Source organism: Drosophila takahashii, chromosome 3L (genome assembly GCF_030179915.1).
Source record: "Drosophila takahashii strain IR98-3 E-12201 chromosome 3L, DtakHiC1v2, whole genome shotgun sequence".
NCBI classification, from domain to species: Eukaryota; Metazoa; Arthropoda; class Insecta; order Diptera; family Drosophilidae; genus Drosophila; species Drosophila takahashii.
The window spans coordinates 11599861-11617567 of record NC_091680.1 but is presented as its reverse complement, the minus strand read 5'-3'; the positions used below and the strand labels follow the sequence as shown (position 1 = coordinate 11617567).

The following is a 17707-nucleotide window of genomic DNA, read 5'->3' as shown; positions in this document are numbered from 1 at the left end:
ATACAGGAACTTGAAATCGAGAAACTTGGAATTTTATAAACACAAATAAAGAAAATAAAAAAAAAAAAACGTTTATTTATAAAAACATTATAGTTTTCTATTAAAAAATACTTAGAGTATCAGTAAAATAATTTTATTTCACAAACAAAGAATTTCATTAACCCAAAAACAGAAGTACGTAGAAAACTACCAAAAATCAGATTATCTTAAGATCTTGGTCCGCAAGATGAGTAGTGCCTGATCAGACGATCTGCCTCGCGCCATCCTGCCTCAACGGCTCCGTGAACAGTGGAAAAGTGGTTCCTACTGGAGGCTTCTCCGGCAAACAACAGGCCCAGGTGGCCATCCTCTCCGAGAACCGGAGACTCCAGATCCCAAGGGCCCGTGTCCCGTTCATCGGCCTTTGTGGGTCGAAAGGTCCAGGTGCCGCGGAAATTGGGATTCGAAAACCACTTGCTGCGGATGAAACGCTTTGGCTCAGGTATTTCAAAGGTGAGAAACTTGCGGAAGAGCCACTGCAAACCCTCGAGGACCTTCTCATCGGTCAGGGTTTCCATGTGGCGACCCAGGGCACCACCCACCCAGGCCATCAGCAAACGTGGCTGACAGGTGACGCGGTGGATACCGGTAATCCCCTCCAGCCAGAAATACTCCGTCTTGCGCAGCTCCTTCAGATCCTCGGCCAGCCAGAAACAAAAGAAACCCACCCAATCGTCGGGCAGCGGTTGCTCCTCAAACTCCAGATACATTTTGTTCACAGTTCCGAGGGTGAGACCTCGAATGGCGTTCACCTTGGCGGCGGGAAGAGGAGGGATAAACAGCTTCTCGTGTTGCTCCTGCAGGACTCCCAGCGAGACAGTGCAGATGACGTGATCCGCGTCGAAGTAATCCCCATCCTCACAGCGCAGGATCACCTTGCCGGGACTGGTCAAACAATCAATCTTGGTGACCTTCTTTCCCAGATGGACGCGTCCTTGGAGGAGTCCCAGCTCCTCGGGCGTCTCCTCACTGACCTTCATCAGCAGGCGAAGGAACCTCTGGAATCCCTTGGTGCCCCAGTGGATCAGCATTTCGCCATCGCATTTATCATACTCGATGTGCTCCCTGCCGGAGACCTCAAAAAGGCTATCCGCACCAATGATCGAGCTCTCGTGCTTGGTAAAGGCCTCCAAAGCCTCACTGGCCAAAATCCTGTCCACCTGGGGCAGCTGCTGCTCGATGTTCCGCCAGAAGTTTTCCGCCAGGTGAGTGCCAAAGGATCCCGCAACCGGTTGAGGACCACTTGGCATGCTTCCCATGGAAATGTCGGTTAAGGAGCAAGCTAAATCATGCGGCACCACCTCCTTATTCGATCTCACCCTCTTGATCCCAGCGAAAAAGTCACCCGTATCCTGGACCACACCCATATCCTTGACCATCTCGTACACACAATTGCGCTGCTTGCCATGGCACCACTGGGCACCCACATCGACTACGTTATCCCCGAAGCAGATGGTCTGGATCCGCCCACCGATGCGGTTCTCCGCCTCCAGGATCTGCACGTTCCCGAAGTTGTTCTCCAGAAGTCGCGTGGCGGCGGCTATTCCCGAGGCTCCTGCTCCGACGATCAATATCCTCGAGGAGGCTGGGCATTTTTCCATCGTGAAAATTTGGGAGACTAATCCGTCCAACAGACCAGGCGATCAACGAGCTACTGATGGAGTTTTCTAGCTGTGAGTTGACTTGACAAGTGTTGGATGCGGCATTTCAATGGCTTCCTTTGCGGTTTTGATCAGGTTTTGGACCACAAATATGTAAGAGTAAGAAATACAGGTCACAGAACCCTTAAGTGGTCTTTAATTGGTCATATCACACTATAAATACTTTTATAAAAAAAATTTAAGCGAAATAACTTACTTAAAGATTACCTCATCATAAATAAAGAAACCATTTATAAATAAACTTTATTCAAATTTGAAATACGATTACTTTCGATAACTTGTGGTACTGCCAACCTAATCTCAGCCCAAGAAACCTGACAACCCTGCTATTAATCGACCCAGTGCGATAACGATAGCTAGCTACGCAAGCAGAAACAAGAACAACAATCTGGAAAATAGGCAAAGAAAATGTATTAAGTTCCCCCGAAACTCGAGAAAATCCCCTGCAAAACGAGCCCAACTAAGCGTTAGACGTCACTCGCAACAGAAGCATGGCCTCCGCAACGGTAAGAAATGTATGTATGCCGCACTAACCACCTAACAAGCTGCTTTTTGGTGTGCCACCTATGACAAAACGAGCCGAGGTTTTCTTCGAGAAACTCCCCTCCTAAGAAACGAAACACCTGAACTAATCCCAGGCTACATACGTGTTAAACAGGTGCCGCTGCTCGACGATGACACGATACCCTTTGGCGAGGAGGACGAGATGCGGGATCCCAGTCGCGCAGGCCAGAAATACACGTAGGCAGAAGAATCACTTATAAGCCATGGAGTTCGTTAAATAAATAACCCCCTTTTGTACTCTATAGGCACCCTTATGTCACCTTCTTTCACCTGTTCTTCCGGGGCGCCGCCATCGTGATCTACATGTTCTGCGGCTGGTTCAGCGACTCCTTCATCACCAGCTTCGTGTTCGTGGTGCTCTTCCTGTCCGCCGACTTCTGGACGGTCAAGAATATCTCGGGAAGGCTGCTGGTGGGTCTGCGCTGGTGGAACTACGTCGACGACGACGGTGTCTCGCACTGGGTGTTTGAGTCCAAGAACGTGAGTCACACGATTCGTTAACCGATTAACCCTTGATGATGAAACGCAGTCTGAATCCCAGCAGAGTCGGATCAACAAGCACGAGCAGCGCGTCTTCTGGCTGGGCCTCATCCTCTGTCCCGTCTTCTGGGGCCTCTTCTTTCTGCTCGCTTTGTTCGGCCTCAAGTTCAAGTGGCTGCTGCTGGTGATGATTGCCATTGCGCTGAATGCAGCCAATTTGTATGGCTACATCAAGTGCAATTATGGCGCTAGCAAGGATCTTAACTCCGCCGCCTCGGACTTTGTGAAGACGCAGCTGTTTAAGAACGCCATGGACATCATGACGAGGCCCAGTGGCGCCGCGCCGCCAACCAATGTGCGTCCCACGGGAGTCGTTTGAGCTGGATGAGGAGGGACTCCCGGTTACTAAGTCACCTTGCCACCGCCCGCTGCAGCGCATTCCAAAGAGTATTCGACGCTTCTTCTGGCCCAGACCACCACTTTCAACGGCATCGCTGTCTGTGTGTAACATATGTAAAACTTAATTTAGCCATATTGCAAGTCTATCATAATCATTTCTTAATTTTATTTGGATTAAAGGACCGCATGTGCGTGTGACATGCAACCTAGTATGCAGAGGGGGTTTTATTTCGAATCGTTGGAAAATTATGTAGTTTTTTACATATCTAAAGTAGAGAAGGAAACATTTGTATGCATTCTAACACCTAGTTTAATATAGTTTAACATCCAGACGAAAAAACGATTAAAAAATCAAAAAGTTAGGGATAGAAATAGGTAGATATAGGGTTCATGGCTAAACAATATCATTGATTTATGTGGGATGGATCCCATAAATGTGGGACGTTCTCCCAAATTGCCCATAGGATTCATAGTTTAATGGAGTTGGGTACACCAGAGCCTCTAAATATAAAGTCCATATTATGGACCAAATGTCCGGTCAAAAACCTGCCCCAAATGGTACCAAATTCGCTATAATGTGTTGTTGACTACGATGTCCACGAAAATTGAATGGAAATTACAAGAAGCCACCTATTACAGGCACATTAAAGCGCTTTGAGAGGGGAAATATTGAGATCTGGATCACGTAGATGATGAAATATCTACTCCACAGCCTTCATAGGTTAGTTGTCTTGCCTACGGCTCTTTTATTATCGCCATTGTTCCACAGCAATGTGGGATTTATGGGTTTGTAATGGCTATGATGTTCCATGTTGTCCACCTTGTGCAGGCGTAGATGGCTTAATTAATACAATTTAAATTTTCATTTTATTTAGTCTTATTTTTTTGGAAAACGATTAATTAGGCGGTTTATAATCAACCTATCGATATACATATTGCAAAACCTATCGAAAAAGCTCTTCTTCTTCGATATCAGATGGCTTTTTTGGCCAACCTATCGATACACACTCCCCCCGCACCACCACCCACTCGCGCCGCAGAAACCGAAACAGAGAGAAATAAATGCAATCTGTGCCGTAAGCGGGGGCGTGCAACAAACACTTTAACTGCGCGGAGCGAGTTCTATTAGTAGTCGGAGATCAGCAGAGTCGTAGGAACGCCCAATCCCCGCCAGAACCGCTGACGTACGCACTGCTGTGGGTTCAAAAAAGGGCAACGAAAGGCGGGAGAAGCACAGTGAAGAGGGGTGGAGAAGGAGGAGGAGGCGAAGGCGGCGTCAACAGAAGCAATCAAGTGGCAACAGGAGATAGCCGGGGCAAAATGCAAAAAGTTAATTAGTCCGCGGCCAAAGCAAATCGGAGACACCCCGCCGAGGAGGAGGAGACACCCCGCCATGGAATTCGCCGACCTGATAAAGACCCCCAAGCTGGACGGAGTCCTCCTGCACGACCCCTCCAATGCGGGCGGGGCGTCGGGTGCAACAGTTGGCACCCTCTGCATCACCGGGCACCACTTGCTGCTCAGCGCCCGCCAGGAGACCAGCCAGGAGCTGTGGGTGAGTGGATATCCTAATCCGATGGGTTTCCGCCTCAATGGAGCGTTAATAATCGAATTGGAAACCTATTTCCCCCTCCAGTTGCTGCACAAGAACATCGACAGTGTGGAGAAGAAGCCCAGCTTGTCGCAGAACATCGTGGTCGGTGGCCTCATCACGCTGAAATGCAAGGATCTGCGCATCATCTCGCTGGAGATCAAGTGCGGCAAGGAGTTCCTCAACGTGGCCGCCTCGCTGGAGGCACTCAGTGGCATTCAGAACACCGAGCTGCTGTATCCCTTCTTCTACCGACCCATGTACACCATCCTGGAGGACGGCTACACGATGTTTAGGTGGGTATACGGCATACATCACTGGCAAATTGGCTACAATTCAATTATCCTCCCCCTCAATCGAACGACAGGCCCGAGCTGGAGTTCGCAAAGCTCATCAGCGGCGTGGGCATGGGCGGGGGGTCCTCGCCGAATGTGGCCAACATAACAATTTGCATGCCATCAACATCGACAACGAATGTACAACATCCCCTGCAGAATGGCTTTGCGATAGACGCCCTGGCGGGTGGCGTGGGCGGAGGAGTGGGCGGAGGAGGAGCGCTTCAAGGTTCCCAGGCCTCCTGCGAGTGGCGCATCAGCAACGTCAACAGAGACTTCAGCGTCTGTGCCACATATGGCGCCACGCTAATTGTACCTAAAGCAATTACGGACGAGCAGATAGTGCTGTCCGCTGGGTTCCGCGACGGCGGTCGTTTTCCCGTGCTCAGCTACAGGCATGAAAATGGCGTAAGTGACTTCACAATTCGATTAAATTAATGCAATGCAATCATGAATCACATTAACAGGCCACCCTGATGCGCAGCTCCCAGCCGCTGTCCATTCAGGGCATCAAACGCTGCCGGGCCGACGAGGCCATCCTCAATCTGGTGCTGGGACGCAGCCGAAAGGGCTTCATCGTGGACACCTGGGGCAAGGGCAAGTCCAACACGGAAACGGACCTGCACTACTCGCAGTGGAAGAAGGTCAATCGATCGATTGGCAATGTCAGCTCGCCTGCTTCCATCTTGGATAGTTTTTCCCGGCTAATCGAGGCCTGCAATGACTTGGGCTGCAGCACGGACAAGTGGCTGTCGCGCCTGGAGAGCAGCGGCTGGCTCAGCCTCGTGCTGAACTCCCTGAACGCCTCGTGTGTGGTGGCCCAGTGCCTCGATCAGGAGGGAAGTCCCGTGTTGGTTCACGGCGCCAAGGGCTTGGATTCCACGCTCATTGTCACCTCGCTGGTGCAGATCATTCTCAATCCCGACTGCCGCACCGTGAGGGGGTAAGTCATAATCTACAAATTACTTGGCATAGCTTCCTGATATTATGTATTTATCTTACAGCCTGCAAGCTTTGATAGAGCGCGAGTGGATCCAGGCAGGTCATCCGTTCGCCTCGCGTCATCGCTACTCATGCTACACACCAAATCAGACGCGCAACAAGACATCTGGCGCCACCTTTGTGCTCTTCTTGGACTGCATCTACCAGCTTTACACACAGTTTCCCTGTAGCTTTGAGTTCAGCACTCAGCTGCTGATCCTTCTCTTCGAGCACAGCCACTTCTCGCAGTACGGCACCTTTCTGTGCGATTCAGAGCGCGAGCGGAACGAACTGAACGTGCACTCCAGGACGACGAGCCTTTGGTCTTACCTAAACCGGCCGGATGTTCTGCAGACCCTCTTAAATCCGCTGTACGAGCCCAATGCCAATGTGATATGGCCATCGGTGGCGCCGATTAGTTTGGAGCTGTGGAGCGGTATGTAATAATTATATAGATTATTAGAGATTATTTACTAACCTTTGATTTCAGACCTCTATTTGCGATGGGTGATAGATCAGCGTAGCTGCGCCACAGTCTTGTCGCAAATTCAGGAACTCGTGACACGCGAAAAGGAACTCAGAACTCAGGTATTTTCCCATTTAAATATAGAAAGCGAATAATTTGCTCATGCTGTTCACCTTTTCAGGCCCTCAAACTGCGCAAACAGGCCTTGGAACTCGGCCAGGAAGTGTCTACCCTTATGAAAAGTGCAGACGATGCATAGTCGGCTACCTCAGAAGTTCTCTATATATTTTAATCTCCTGCATGATATACACTTATTTTTGATACGTTCTGTTGCAACATTTCGACAATTATTTAAGCAAATAGCAACACTAAAGTTAAGTCACTAAAAGTTCCATTTACAAACAGAAATTGTGCTGAAGAAATCAGAAATGAAAACAAGGTAATTGAATTATTGGATGAACCATAGGATCTGCTTTTGGATCAACTCAAACACTCAATTTTAGACATACGTCTGTCCATTTTTAACAACTATACTACTACTTTAGAAGTTTTGTATTATAGTTAATTTTAAAAATGGAAAATTAAAGGAATATCTGCTGTAACTTGAAACTCTCTCCTTGCAAAACGAGCTCTCTACTGTCGAACTCAAAAATTTAAATTCTGATTAAAACTGCACAAGGCAACTATCAAATATTTGGGTCAATTTTGACGCATTTACTTTTATGGAATTTTTAGCGCATAAGTCTCCAGAATTATCTATTTATAGTACTTACTTGTGTCAGTTTTTTAGTGGACTCCAGGCCACAGATCAAATTTAGTATTATAAATTCAGAATATTTGCCTTTTTCAAAAAGTTTGTATGTACATTTGATTAAATCGCATAAACTTAAAGCTTCAAAAGCGTTTACATTAACAATTATGCTGTGCATGCGTTGGTAATCCATAAAAAATATTGTAAATTATACACTTATAAACGTTTGTAGCTGTTATCCATTGTGTGTTTATTTCCAATTGTGATCGTATTTGAAATGACAGAAATTTGTATGTAATTTATATTCATATTTACATTTCTATTGTGCGTATTTTGTGTAATTATCGCTTAAGTGCAATAAATACGTGTTAATTTGCAGATGTCAGCTGTGTTTGAAATTTTATGTCGGTACTTTGCACCATCTGCTAGAGGAATTATCAATAAATTTTTTTAAAAGGGGGTACATTTTGATTTTTTGCAAAAAATTGTATTATTGGAAATTTAATAACGAGCTCAGAAGAGCTTGGATCAATATTTCCGTTGTTTCGACCAAAAAACTATTTTTTTTTGTGGAAAACTGGGATCTGGGGTTCTTTTTCGTTTTTGCTGTAACTTGGCCAAAAATTGTCCTACACCAAAAATACGTACTGTTTTGAACAGATAACAAAATAATAATTAAACACTTGATTGCCGTTTTGTATAAAGAAAATTTGTTTATTTTTGCTAGACTCATTCAAGACAACAATTATTATCTGTTGTTTGGGTTTACTATTTATTTCGCTGTAAAAACGTATATAAAACTCACTTTAATAAAGTACAATTAATCCCCAGTTTACGATTGTACGCAATCCTCGACAACAATAACAAAATATATTGAAAGCAAATGTGTGTTTTTCGACCAAAGAATGCAAAATGAACAAAGGAGAGCTGAAGAGAACGAAAGGGAAACGAGCTGTCCGACCGAGGTTGTCCGTGATTCTGTCTAACTAACAAGCCTCGTCCTCCAGAAAGAAGAACTGGCCGGAGCGCTTCTGTTCCGTGTCCTTGACCGAGTTGTTCTTGTTGATGCGGGGCCTGAAGTTGTTGGGATCGCGACGGAAGGTGATGCCGAGCAGTTCGAGGAAGCGGTTCATGCCGTTCAGCAGCGACTGCGGCGAGAAGGCCGTCGTCTTCACCGAGGGCTGGCCCTCAATAACGATGACGCGGTCGGCGAGGTAGGTGGCCATGATGAAATCGTGCTCCACCACAAATCCAGTTTTCTTGGCGTGCAAAATGTAGCTAATATCAGAGAGTAGTCAGTATTTGCATACTAAATTTAATGACTAGATAAAACATACCGCTTGATAACCTTGGCGGCCACCAGACGCTGCTCCGAATCCAAGTAGGCAGACGGTTCGTCGATGAGGTAGACATCCGCTGGCTTGCCCAGGCACAAAACCAAGGCCACGCGCTGCAACTCACCACCGGAGAGGTTCTGCACCTCCTGGTCCATGATCTCCTCGATCTTCATGGGCTTCATAACATCGGCAATGAACTGCGGATGCACGTAGGCGTCGCGAATCTTGTCGTGCAGCAAATGGCGCACATGATTCTGGAATTTCGGGGAAATCTTCTGCGGCTTGTACGAGATATTCAGCATGGGCAGCTCCACCTCGCCATCGGGCTGCAAATTGCCGGCCAGCATGCGGATGAACGTGGTCTTGCCCGTACCATTCTCTCCTAGCAAAACCAGGATCTCGGAGTCGCTGAAGTGACCCTTTTCCACTGTCAGCTCGAACTTGCCCAGGGTCTTGACCATGGAGGGATACACGTAGTGGTTCATGCGCTTGATCTCCTCCTCGGTGGCCGATTCAGATACCTTGAAGGTGAGCGATTCGGTGCGGAAACGCATGTTTTCGGTGGGCACAAAGCCGTCGAGGAATATGTTGATGCCTTCGCGCACGGAGAAGGGCATAGTGACCACTCCATAGCAGCCGGGAACTCCGTAAAGGCAGCAAATAAAATCGGACAAGTAATCCAGCACAGACAAATCGTGCTCCACCACGATAATGAACCTGGGAAAAGCAATTAATCCTTAGTAAGAGTATTTTAAGAGAATTTTTAAACTCACTTTGTGGGATGCAGGAGCGATCGAATGGTCAAGGCAGCGTTGAGACGCTGCTTCACATCCAAGTACGAGGACGGCTCGTCGAACATGAAGATGTCGGCATTCTGTATGCAAACCATGGCGATTGCAAAGCGCTGCAGTTCTCCACCGGACAGCTGGGAGATCTCACGATCCCGGATATGCGAAAGGTCCAGCATATCGCAGATCTTGGTCTGCAGTTCCCGCTCGTCCTTCTTGTCCAGCAGATCGCCGACAGCGCCGCGCACCGCCTTGGGGATCTGATCCACATACTGCGGCTTGACCAGCGCCTTCAGGTTGTCTTCGAGGATCTTGGTGAAGTAGTTCTGCAGCTCGGAGCCGCGGAAGTAGCTGAGGATCTCCGTCCAGTCGGGCGGATTGGCGTACTTGCCCAGATTGGGTTTCTGCTTGCCGGCGAGGATCTTCAAGGCCGTCGACTTGCCAATACCATTTTGACCCACCAAGCCAAGAACTTCGCCGGGACGCGGAATGGGCAGACGATGCAGCTTGAAGGAGTTCTTGCTGTACCGATGCGTTGTGTGCTTCTCCAGGTTGCTGGGCAAGTTGATGATTGTGATGGCCTCAAAGGGGCATTTCTAGAGGGGCAGAAAAAAGGGTAAGTTAAGGTAATATAGAGGATAACTAACAACCCACCTTGACACAGATACCGCAACCGATGCAGAGCTCCTCGGACAGCGAGGCTATCTTGGACGTGGGCGTCACCTCGATGCAGAGCTTGCCCATGCGCACCACCGGGCAGGTCTTCTTGCACTCCTGCCGACACCGCTTGGGCTTGCACTTGTCATCGCTGACGATGGCAATGCGCGTCTGCTTGTCCACCTCCTCGTTCTCCTTTCTGCGCGACATGCTGTTGGGTAGGAAAGGGGGAAAATTGATTACAATTTGCTTCGCTTCTACCGAGAGATTCGGTCTATATGCTAATCAGTCCACTGTCAACGTTGCAAATCACCATCCCCGGCCGTCAAAACAAATCTGGTGCACTGTTTGTGGGGCAGAGGGCGGGGGTGCGGTGACTGCGTTCGCCTGCGAGTGAAAGTATAACCTCAAAGCGTGGCCAAATCAAGTGCTTTCCACAGCGAATTTCCCTTGTCTCGCACGCGGCAGGCCTTGTTCTTCACTTTCACGTTGACAGATTGTTGGAATCTTTGAATTTTACCTGCGAACTAGGCCGAAATTGTTGTAAAAGAGACAGAACGCACGCTCTTGCGTGTCAGCCAACAAGTTTCAAAAGGGGGGAGTTTCGAACGGTTTACCAACACTACTGGTTGGAGGTGGCCAAAAAGAAGAAGTATCGATAGCAACAAATATCGGTTAATGATTTTATTTTTTCGGGTTATTTCGAAATACGTCACGATTTGAGCATTACTTCTGAGATGTCTAATAGACATTGTCTAAATATATTGCGAAAGGAATAATACGAAATTTTTGGCCATTATGATACATTACATAAATAATTTTAAATAGATATATTAACGTAACGGATATTAAAGTATAGGATTATTACTATAGCATTTTTTTTAAGACAGCAAAGCACTTCACTGCCACAAAATTAATCAAAAATTTTAAGGGGGATTCCCTAAACTGTTGAATTGCTGAATTGTTGAATGTTGGATAGCTGTTAATCAGCTGTTCCATACAAAGTCAACTTTCAGAAATTTCAGCAATTCAACAGCCTTGGGGCTGTTGAAAATTTTGTTGAATTGCTGAAAAGCCAGAGTTGTCGCCTTTTTTTAAAAGTCGTGGCAACTCTGTAACATTTTAGTATCACCAGTACGCATTATTTATTTTAAAATCAACTTAGAAAGCATATTTGTGGTTCTTTTTACCTTGGTAACACTTTTAGACAGTAACTAGCAAAAATAAATCAAATTTTACATGCTTTAAGTTCCGTGAAATTTTTCAACAAATAACTGAAATTTTCTGTTGAATTTTCAACAATTCAGCAATTTAACAGTTTAGGGAATCCCCCTTTAATTTTTCTACTCAAAATAAGCTTTTTTAATCCCGATATATATAGCACGAGAACCGCCCACGCTGATATCGATATTTCAGTGTTTTTCACATTCCCAATTGGTAGCCCATCACTGATTTTTACACGTCGTTGATTTGTGTCGACTGCTTAGAAAATGGTCGTCCAAGAGGATAATCCCAATACTGGGGACATTCAGGAGAAGACGGAGAGTGCTCCGGTGGCTGCCGAGCCGGCCAAGATCTTCACGGTGGAGAGTAAGTGGTTAACTGCCTTCCCTTTCCAGACGCCCCGCTCCCTTTAACCTAAAAGTCTGTATGCTAATGCACTGAACTTTCACTCTCCTCCACCTGCAGTCCTGCACATGATCAAGGATGCCCAGCAGCAGCACGGCCTGCGCCACGGGGACTTCCAGCGGTACCGCGGCTACTGCACCCGCCGCATCCGCCGCCTGAGGAAGGCACTGAAGTACCCGCAGGGCGACAAGCGGCACTTCAAGCGACGCGACGTGACCATTGGCCAGTTGACGGGCAAGAAGGCGGACGAGCGCTTCATCCACATCCCGCTGATCAGCGCCGAGCGCGCCTGGGCCTATGCCATGCAGCTGAAGCAGGAGTCCAATACGGAGCCGCGAAAGCGTTTCCATCTGGTCAACAAGCTGCGCCGGGCCTGTTTCTATGCCCTCCAGCTGCAGGAGTTGTGCAATGTAAGCTGGAGCCCATCAATGAGATTAATTTACATCCAGTTTAATTCATGTTTAACCCCCAGACGGAGGCCTTCGATGCCCGCACCAAGCTGGAGTGCGAGGCCTATGTGGCCTGGATGCACGGCACCCTGCACTTTGAGCTGCAGCTCTGGAAATCCGCCGGCGAGCACCTGAAGCGCGCCCAGGTGGTCTACGAGAATCTGGCCAAGGCTCTGCCGGACGATGAACAGGAGCTGTACCGCGCCAAGGTCAACGAATTCACGCCCAATCTGCGCTACTGCGCCTACAACATCAGCGGCGGTGCCAGTGGCGGCAACATCGATGAGATCCTGGAGCTGCGCGCCCAGGGAGTGCTCGAGAATCTGGATGTTCTGGTCAGCCAGACCAAGACGGAGAGCAGCGAGGGCCTGCAGACGATCGATTGGCGCGGTCGCAAGGTCACCGTACGTCCGGAGAAGGTGCGTCTGTTCCTGCTCAGTGCCCAGGAGCTGGACAAGTCGCTGGCCAAGGCCTCGAAGCAGGATGCCAAGATAGAGCTGATTGAACGCATTCTGATGGACTGCAAGGACGCCATTCAGGCGGTGCGCGACGAAATCAAGCAGGATCCCAAGCTGCGTTCTCTAACCACTGGACAAACGGTGTCCGGCGTGCAATATCTACTGGCCTATTTGAGTTACATTCGTCACAGCCGCACACTGCAGCGTAATCTTTGCCTAGTGGAGCAGGTGAGCCCATAAATACATAGTTTTTACCTTCATTTTATCATCTTTATTGTTCTTTCAAGGCCAAGCTCAACTTTGACGATCCCAACCAGCAGTCGCAGCAAAATGTGGGCGACGGCAAGCGCGTGCGTTCCCAGGATCTGGCCCGCCTCTACGAGATCATCCTGCAGAACGTTACGGAAATGCAGCAGATCAACGGCTTGGAGGAGGATGCCAAGTACCAGGGCGAGGTGGAGAACCTGGCCGTCACCTTCAAGGCCTTCCGCTGCTACTACATTGCGCTCACACTGATCGACATGAAGAAGTGGAAGGAGGCGGTGGCGCTGTACGAACGGGCATCCAACTACGCCAGCGAGGCGCTGAAGGGCAAGACCAGTCCGGAGTTCAAGTTGCAGGATGAGCTCAAGAAGGTCGTGTCCGCCATCGAGGGCTGCAAGTTCTCTGCGCACGCCTACAGTGTGCTGGAGGATGACAACAGCGAGGAGGCCGGAACCACTACCAAGTCGCAGAAGACCACGAAACCTCTGTACGAGCGACTGTCGCTCTACAAGGAGGATCAGTCGCTGCACACCAAGACACCGAATGTGTTCAAGCTGACACCCGACATGGAGCCCATACCCTGCAAGCCGCTCTTCTTTGACCTGGCCATGAACTACGTGGAGCTGCCCTCGCTGGAGGACAAACTGGAGTCGCCCGGCAAGAAGGGACCCTCGATCACGGGCTTCGTCAAGGGATTCCTCGGATGGGGCAGCGGCGGCGGCAACAAGTGAGATCGATATTAACCACCACGAAGCACTCTTCTGGAATATTCCACGCATCCATGTTACACTTATAAATGCTGCGGTATGTCCGATTTTCTTTATAAGTTCTTTGTTTTGGCTCTTACCCCCGCCAGATTTGTTTTTTCTACGAACCTTTTGTAAGTTATAAAAGTGAACAATTTAATCGGTAATAAAGGAACCTTCAAGAGAGAGCTACAGTTCCTCAAGGGCAAATCTATTATCTATTTATTGCGAACGTTTAGAGTTTAAAAGTTAATTCTATCGCTACATGACTATGAATACTCTTAAAAGTTTTGTTTTTGGAGATAGCCCAGATCGTAGAACTCCATCACCAGCTCCCGGATGCGCAGATGGTACTCGGAAGTGAGCGTCTGGGTGCACTTGATCTCCTTGCCACTTCTGCTCTGCTCGCTCATCACGTCCAGATTGGGCAGGTTGTCCGGATCGAAGGTGACGGCTGGCAGGATCCACATGCCGATGGCCAAACCATAGTGCACCTGATGCACATACTCGGCGCTGAGGCGCTGCAAGGAGAAGGCTTCGCAAAGCTCTTCCAGTCGTTCAGCAGCTAGTCTATCCTCCAGCTGGTGCCTTAGTTCCTCACCCACAGCTTCCGAGTAGGCGGCCAGCAGGGTATCGGTGTGCACATCCCTCAACTTCCTTCTCGTGCTGGTGTAAATAAAGTGGAGAATGTCAAAAACAGGCGACGACCGGCGCATGGCCTGCAGATCGAAGAAGATCACCTCCTCGGGCTCTGAGCGGAACATGATGTTGTTTACCCACAGGTCACCATGGCAGATCACACTATTTGGAGCCTCCTCGGTGGCATTTATCTCCCGCTTCAGATTGCCGAACAAATTGCAACGCAGTTCTTCGAGCAGACAAATGGGCGTGGTCAGACTGTCGTCTGCATTGGAGCCACTTAGACTTTCGAGCGCCTGCTGCACCGAGGTGTCCAGAATGGTGGCATAAAAGTCGGTGGCCTCATCACAGTAGACAATCTCCTGGAGGTTTTTGACCCGGGAAGCAAAGGAAGAGGACTCCAGTTCCTGGGCAACCAATGAGGCGACGTGAAGTTGAGCTAGTTTCTAAAAAGATGAGATGTTGATTATGGATAAGGCAGATGTATATGACTTTCCCACCTTCATCACCAGCAGGCAGTCGCTCAGTTCCAGGCCCGCCAAACGATCCTTCATGCGGAAACCCAGGGCTTTGAGGTCCTGCAGCACGATGATCGGCTCTCCGCCGTCCGAATCCCTCCGATCCTGGCTCTCCGCGATGTGGCACACCGGAAAGAGCTGCTGGCGACTGTGGGCGGCCAACAGGGGCGCCAAATGCCGGTAGGCGTTGATCTCGTTGCTGAAGGCCTCCTCGCAACGGTAGAGCTGCCGGCGCGACAGACTCGCTATTTGCCGCTTCACAATGACCGTGACTACACAGAAAACAAAGAGATTAAAATTACGTTTTTTTTAATCATTAAGGATAGAGTGAAAAGGATACTATAGTGGAAGATTAATTTGTTTTTCAAATGTTTTTTTTTCCAATAAAAGTTTTAGGGTACCTCATCAAAATATTAGGAAATAATATGGTAGGTATATGATCCTCAATGAAATGTAAAATCTTTATATTAACATGTTGTTATTAAATATCGCCAAACTGTATTCTTAACATTCAAATCTAGATACAATTTTTTTCAAAATAAATTGATTTTTCCATTAAATAAGAATTTAGGAGAACAATTTATGTTTAATTAAAGCTCGCTTAGAATCGAAAGTTTAGAATGAGTTTTTAAATATAATCCGATCTGCAGTATCATATAAATTTTTCCTACTGTGTAAGTGGTGGGTTTAAAGAGGGTGGAGAGGAATGGAAAACGCAGAGCAAAACAAACGGTGAGAGCGGCACGGGCAAACAGCTGACTTTTGTTTACGTCGCCTGGCAAAGATTTATATTTATGAATGAATTGACGGCCTTGCGTGCGTGAGAGAAGCAGCGGCTCTTTTTCGCCGCCTCTCTCGCTCGCGAATGTGTGAGTGTGCGTGCTGACCTTTAGCAAATCTATATTACGTATACGCCTGGGTGTATGGTGTATGGGTGCATTGCATTTAGAATGCGTGCAACAAGGTCAACCCACTCGACGCCGCCGCTCAGCGGGGCAAACATCTAAAGTAAATTCGCTGCAATTAGGGTTTGAACTGGGCTGTACCCTTTAAAAGATCTTAAAATGGTAAAACACTCAAAGAAACAAAATTTAGAATATTGATCAGATATACTATGTTTATACGATAGCAATCACGATTTCTTGAAAGCGCGAAATAGAAATAACCCCTGTTTATACGACAGCCGAGAATTCATGCTTTTATTCACTCTCAGCTGATAGGGATGCCGGACCGGTAAAAATATCTAATTTTTAATACCACTGATTAGACTAATGGCCTATAAAACGCCTTCAATTTCTAGCGATCTGGCAACGTCAATCAGTTTTTACAGAGTTACCATATTGCATATCACCAAATCACGCTTTTGGGCTGAAATCATAGTCAACTTTCGTGTGTTGCCGAATTCACGAAATGGCGTTTATACAAGCACGAATCGGCCGAAAGCGTGAAATGATAGCGTGAATTCGGCATCGTATAAACACAGTAATAGTAACTAGATGATATTGTGAAAAAAATTAGTTTTTGGAGAATTATTAGATCAAAATATTATTTGTTTTAAAATTGAAAACAATTAGGGAATATTTATGAATTTTATTTATTTTTTGTGTTTCTATAATGACGAACATGTGTAATATTAAGTTTTAAAATGAAAATATTTAAGCAGGACCTTTTACAATTAGGTTTTAGGTTAGGCAATTAGGTATTGAGCTGAAGTATACTCTTTTAAGTTCTTAAAATAGTAATAAAACTAAAACAAACAAAATGTTGGATAATGATCAAATAGTAACTAGAATTTATTGTAAAAAAAATAAATTTTTTGAGGTTTATGAGATAAATTTAATATTTCTTTCATAACTGAAAACAAAAAAGGAATATTTAGAATGCGTATTATTAAGTTTTGAAATGAAATATGACCTTCTCAGAACCTTTTACATATTTGGTTTAATAAATCTTATAAGCTGTATACTAAACATGCGATCTATTCAAACTACCTTTAAAAGGCATCACATTACACGGTATCAAAAAGAAAATCAATTAGATGAGTGTAATGGCGGCTGGCGCCTAATCTGTATGGACTACGCTTACCAATTTCACTCCTGGCCTGCTCCTGATCCTTCTCCTGATCCGGCGCCTGGCTGATGGTGACCCGCTTCACCACGGACATGTAATTGTCGCCGCTGCTGCTGCCCGCGGAGCACGCGATGTGGGCAATGCTAAAGGACACCAGCTTGCTCTGGCTGAACAGTTGGCGCAGGTGCTCGGCATTCTCCTCGTATTGATTGCCACCGCTGGTATCGTGGCCACCGGCCGAATTCACGGCCATTGCCAAGCCGCCATGCGAAGGTCCTGCTGTTGGGGCCGCTGCCAAAGCCATTTTATCCACTTCACTTGGCTGCCCGATGGGGAATGGTTCTTGGGGGAAGGCTGCTGCCAAATCGTTTGCTACCCGTCGATTTCTGCCGCTGCAGCATTTTCTTTCTAGCACTGACACAAATCCGAATTGAGTCCAGGTCAGTTTTTTTCCCGTAATTATTATACAATTTCCGCTGGCCAAGAAGTGGTGGGCTTATATAGCACACCTATGCGAAAAGTGTGCAATGTGCGACCAACAAAGCGCCCGCCGAACTGCCAAACGTCGACTGGCAGTCCAAGTGCAATGGGAGCTCGCTAGAGAGCCCAAATCGAAATGAGAACCGCCGGAAAATCGGCAATTCTCTCACAGCTCTCGCAAGTCGCTCAGTTCTAAAATTGAAATTGCATTCTGAAAGCCGGTAGGAGGTGGCAGGCGTGCCTCTTGTTCAAGGTCACCCACCCAGCACTCACAGCACTTTCACTCGACGCGGACTCGGGTGCGTATACTTAATGCGCCGCCCCGCCAAAGCGGATGTTGCTCATACGCCGCGTCGGCCGAGAGTCGTTTGCATTGGCCCACCAATTCGTGCACTTGAAATTGCA

At 47.4% G+C, this 17707-nt stretch overlaps 6 protein-coding genes across 13 annotated transcripts; 3 read left to right on the top strand and 3 right to left on the bottom strand.

The window, feature by feature from the left end:
* Positions 1 to 117: 117 nt before the first annotated feature.
* Positions 118 to 1705, bottom strand: LOC108059289 (peroxisomal N(1)-acetyl-spermine/spermidine oxidase). 2 transcript variants are annotated; one of them, XM_070215005.1, is made up of 2 exons: positions 1359 to 1606; positions 118 to 1290 (listed from the first exon to the last, which is right to left on the bottom strand). In XM_070215005.1, exons 1-2 carry the CDS (start codon positions 1466 to 1468, stop codon positions 207 to 209), a joined length of 1194 nt encoding a protein of 397 aa, XP_070071106.1. In that variant the 5' UTR covers positions 1469 to 1606; the 3' UTR covers positions 118 to 206. The 2 variants fall into 2 exon arrangements, with proteins under 2 accessions (XP_070071106.1, XP_016999960.2); XM_017144471.3 differs by having other exon boundaries at positions 118 to 1705.
* A 344-nt stretch (positions 1706 to 2049) lies between these two features.
* Positions 2050 to 3355, top strand: LOC108059282 (uncharacterized Golgi apparatus membrane protein-like protein CG5021). 5 transcript variants are annotated; one of them, XM_017144465.3, is made up of 4 exons: positions 2050 to 2206; positions 2359 to 2441; positions 2510 to 2744; positions 2809 to 3355. In XM_017144465.3, the coding sequence occupies exons 1-4, from the start codon at positions 2192 to 2194 to the stop codon at positions 3121 to 3123; spliced, it is 648 nt and encodes a 215-aa protein (XP_016999954.2). In that variant the 5' UTR covers positions 2050 to 2191; the 3' UTR covers positions 3124 to 3355. The 5 variants fall into 5 exon arrangements, with proteins under 5 accessions (XP_016999954.2, XP_016999951.2, XP_016999952.2 ...); XM_017144462.3 differs by having other exon boundaries at positions 2794 to 3355; XM_017144463.3 differs by having other exon boundaries at positions 2050 to 2215; positions 2806 to 3355.
* Positions 3356 to 4143: 788 nt separating this feature from the next.
* LOC108059336 (myotubularin-related protein 9) lies at positions 4144 to 7407 on the top strand. The gene is made up of 7 exons (XM_017144563.3): positions 4144 to 4698; positions 4780 to 5030; positions 5102 to 5477; positions 5537 to 6012; positions 6074 to 6486; positions 6541 to 6638; positions 6698 to 7407. The coding sequence occupies exons 1-7, from the start codon at positions 4537 to 4539 to the stop codon at positions 6773 to 6775; spliced, it is 1854 nt and encodes a 617-aa protein (XP_017000052.2). The 5' UTR covers positions 4144 to 4536; the 3' UTR covers positions 6776 to 7407.
* Positions 7408 to 7954: 547 nt separating this feature from the next.
* Positions 7955 to 10724, bottom strand: pix (ATP-binding cassette sub-family E member 1 pix). Of its 2 annotated transcripts, none has more exons than XM_017144564.3 (5): positions 10570 to 10724; positions 10047 to 10260; positions 9378 to 9988; positions 8605 to 9321; positions 7955 to 8545 (listed from the first exon to the last, which is right to left on the bottom strand). In XM_017144564.3, exons 2-5 carry the CDS (start codon positions 10257 to 10259, stop codon positions 8254 to 8256), a joined length of 1833 nt encoding a protein of 610 aa, XP_017000053.2. In that variant the 5' UTR covers position 10260; positions 10570 to 10724; the 3' UTR covers positions 7955 to 8253. The 2 variants fall into 2 exon arrangements, with proteins under 2 accessions (XP_017000053.2, XP_070071749.1); XM_070215648.1 differs by having other exon boundaries at positions 10456 to 10588.
* A 754-nt stretch (positions 10725 to 11478) lies between these two features.
* Positions 11479 to 13820, top strand: Srp68 (signal recognition particle 68). Its single transcript, XM_017144556.3, has 4 exons — positions 11479 to 11639; positions 11739 to 12088; positions 12151 to 12813; positions 12873 to 13820. The coding sequence occupies exons 1-4, from the start codon at positions 11540 to 11542 to the stop codon at positions 13578 to 13580; spliced, it is 1821 nt and encodes a 606-aa protein (XP_017000045.2). The 5' UTR covers positions 11479 to 11539; the 3' UTR covers positions 13581 to 13820.
* LOC108059331 (uncharacterized) lies at positions 13795 to 17375 on the bottom strand. Of its 2 annotated transcripts, XM_070215649.1 has the most exons (4): positions 16838 to 17375; positions 14735 to 15024; positions 14336 to 14680; positions 14054 to 14261 (listed from the first exon to the last, which is right to left on the bottom strand). In XM_070215649.1, exons 1-4 carry the CDS (start codon positions 17124 to 17126, stop codon positions 14193 to 14195), a joined length of 993 nt encoding a protein of 330 aa, XP_070071750.1. In that variant the 5' UTR covers positions 17127 to 17375; the 3' UTR covers positions 14054 to 14192. The 2 variants fall into 2 exon arrangements, with proteins under 2 accessions (XP_017000046.2, XP_070071750.1); XM_017144557.3 differs by having other exon boundaries at positions 13795 to 14680.
* Positions 17376 to 17707: the final 332 nt, after the last annotated feature.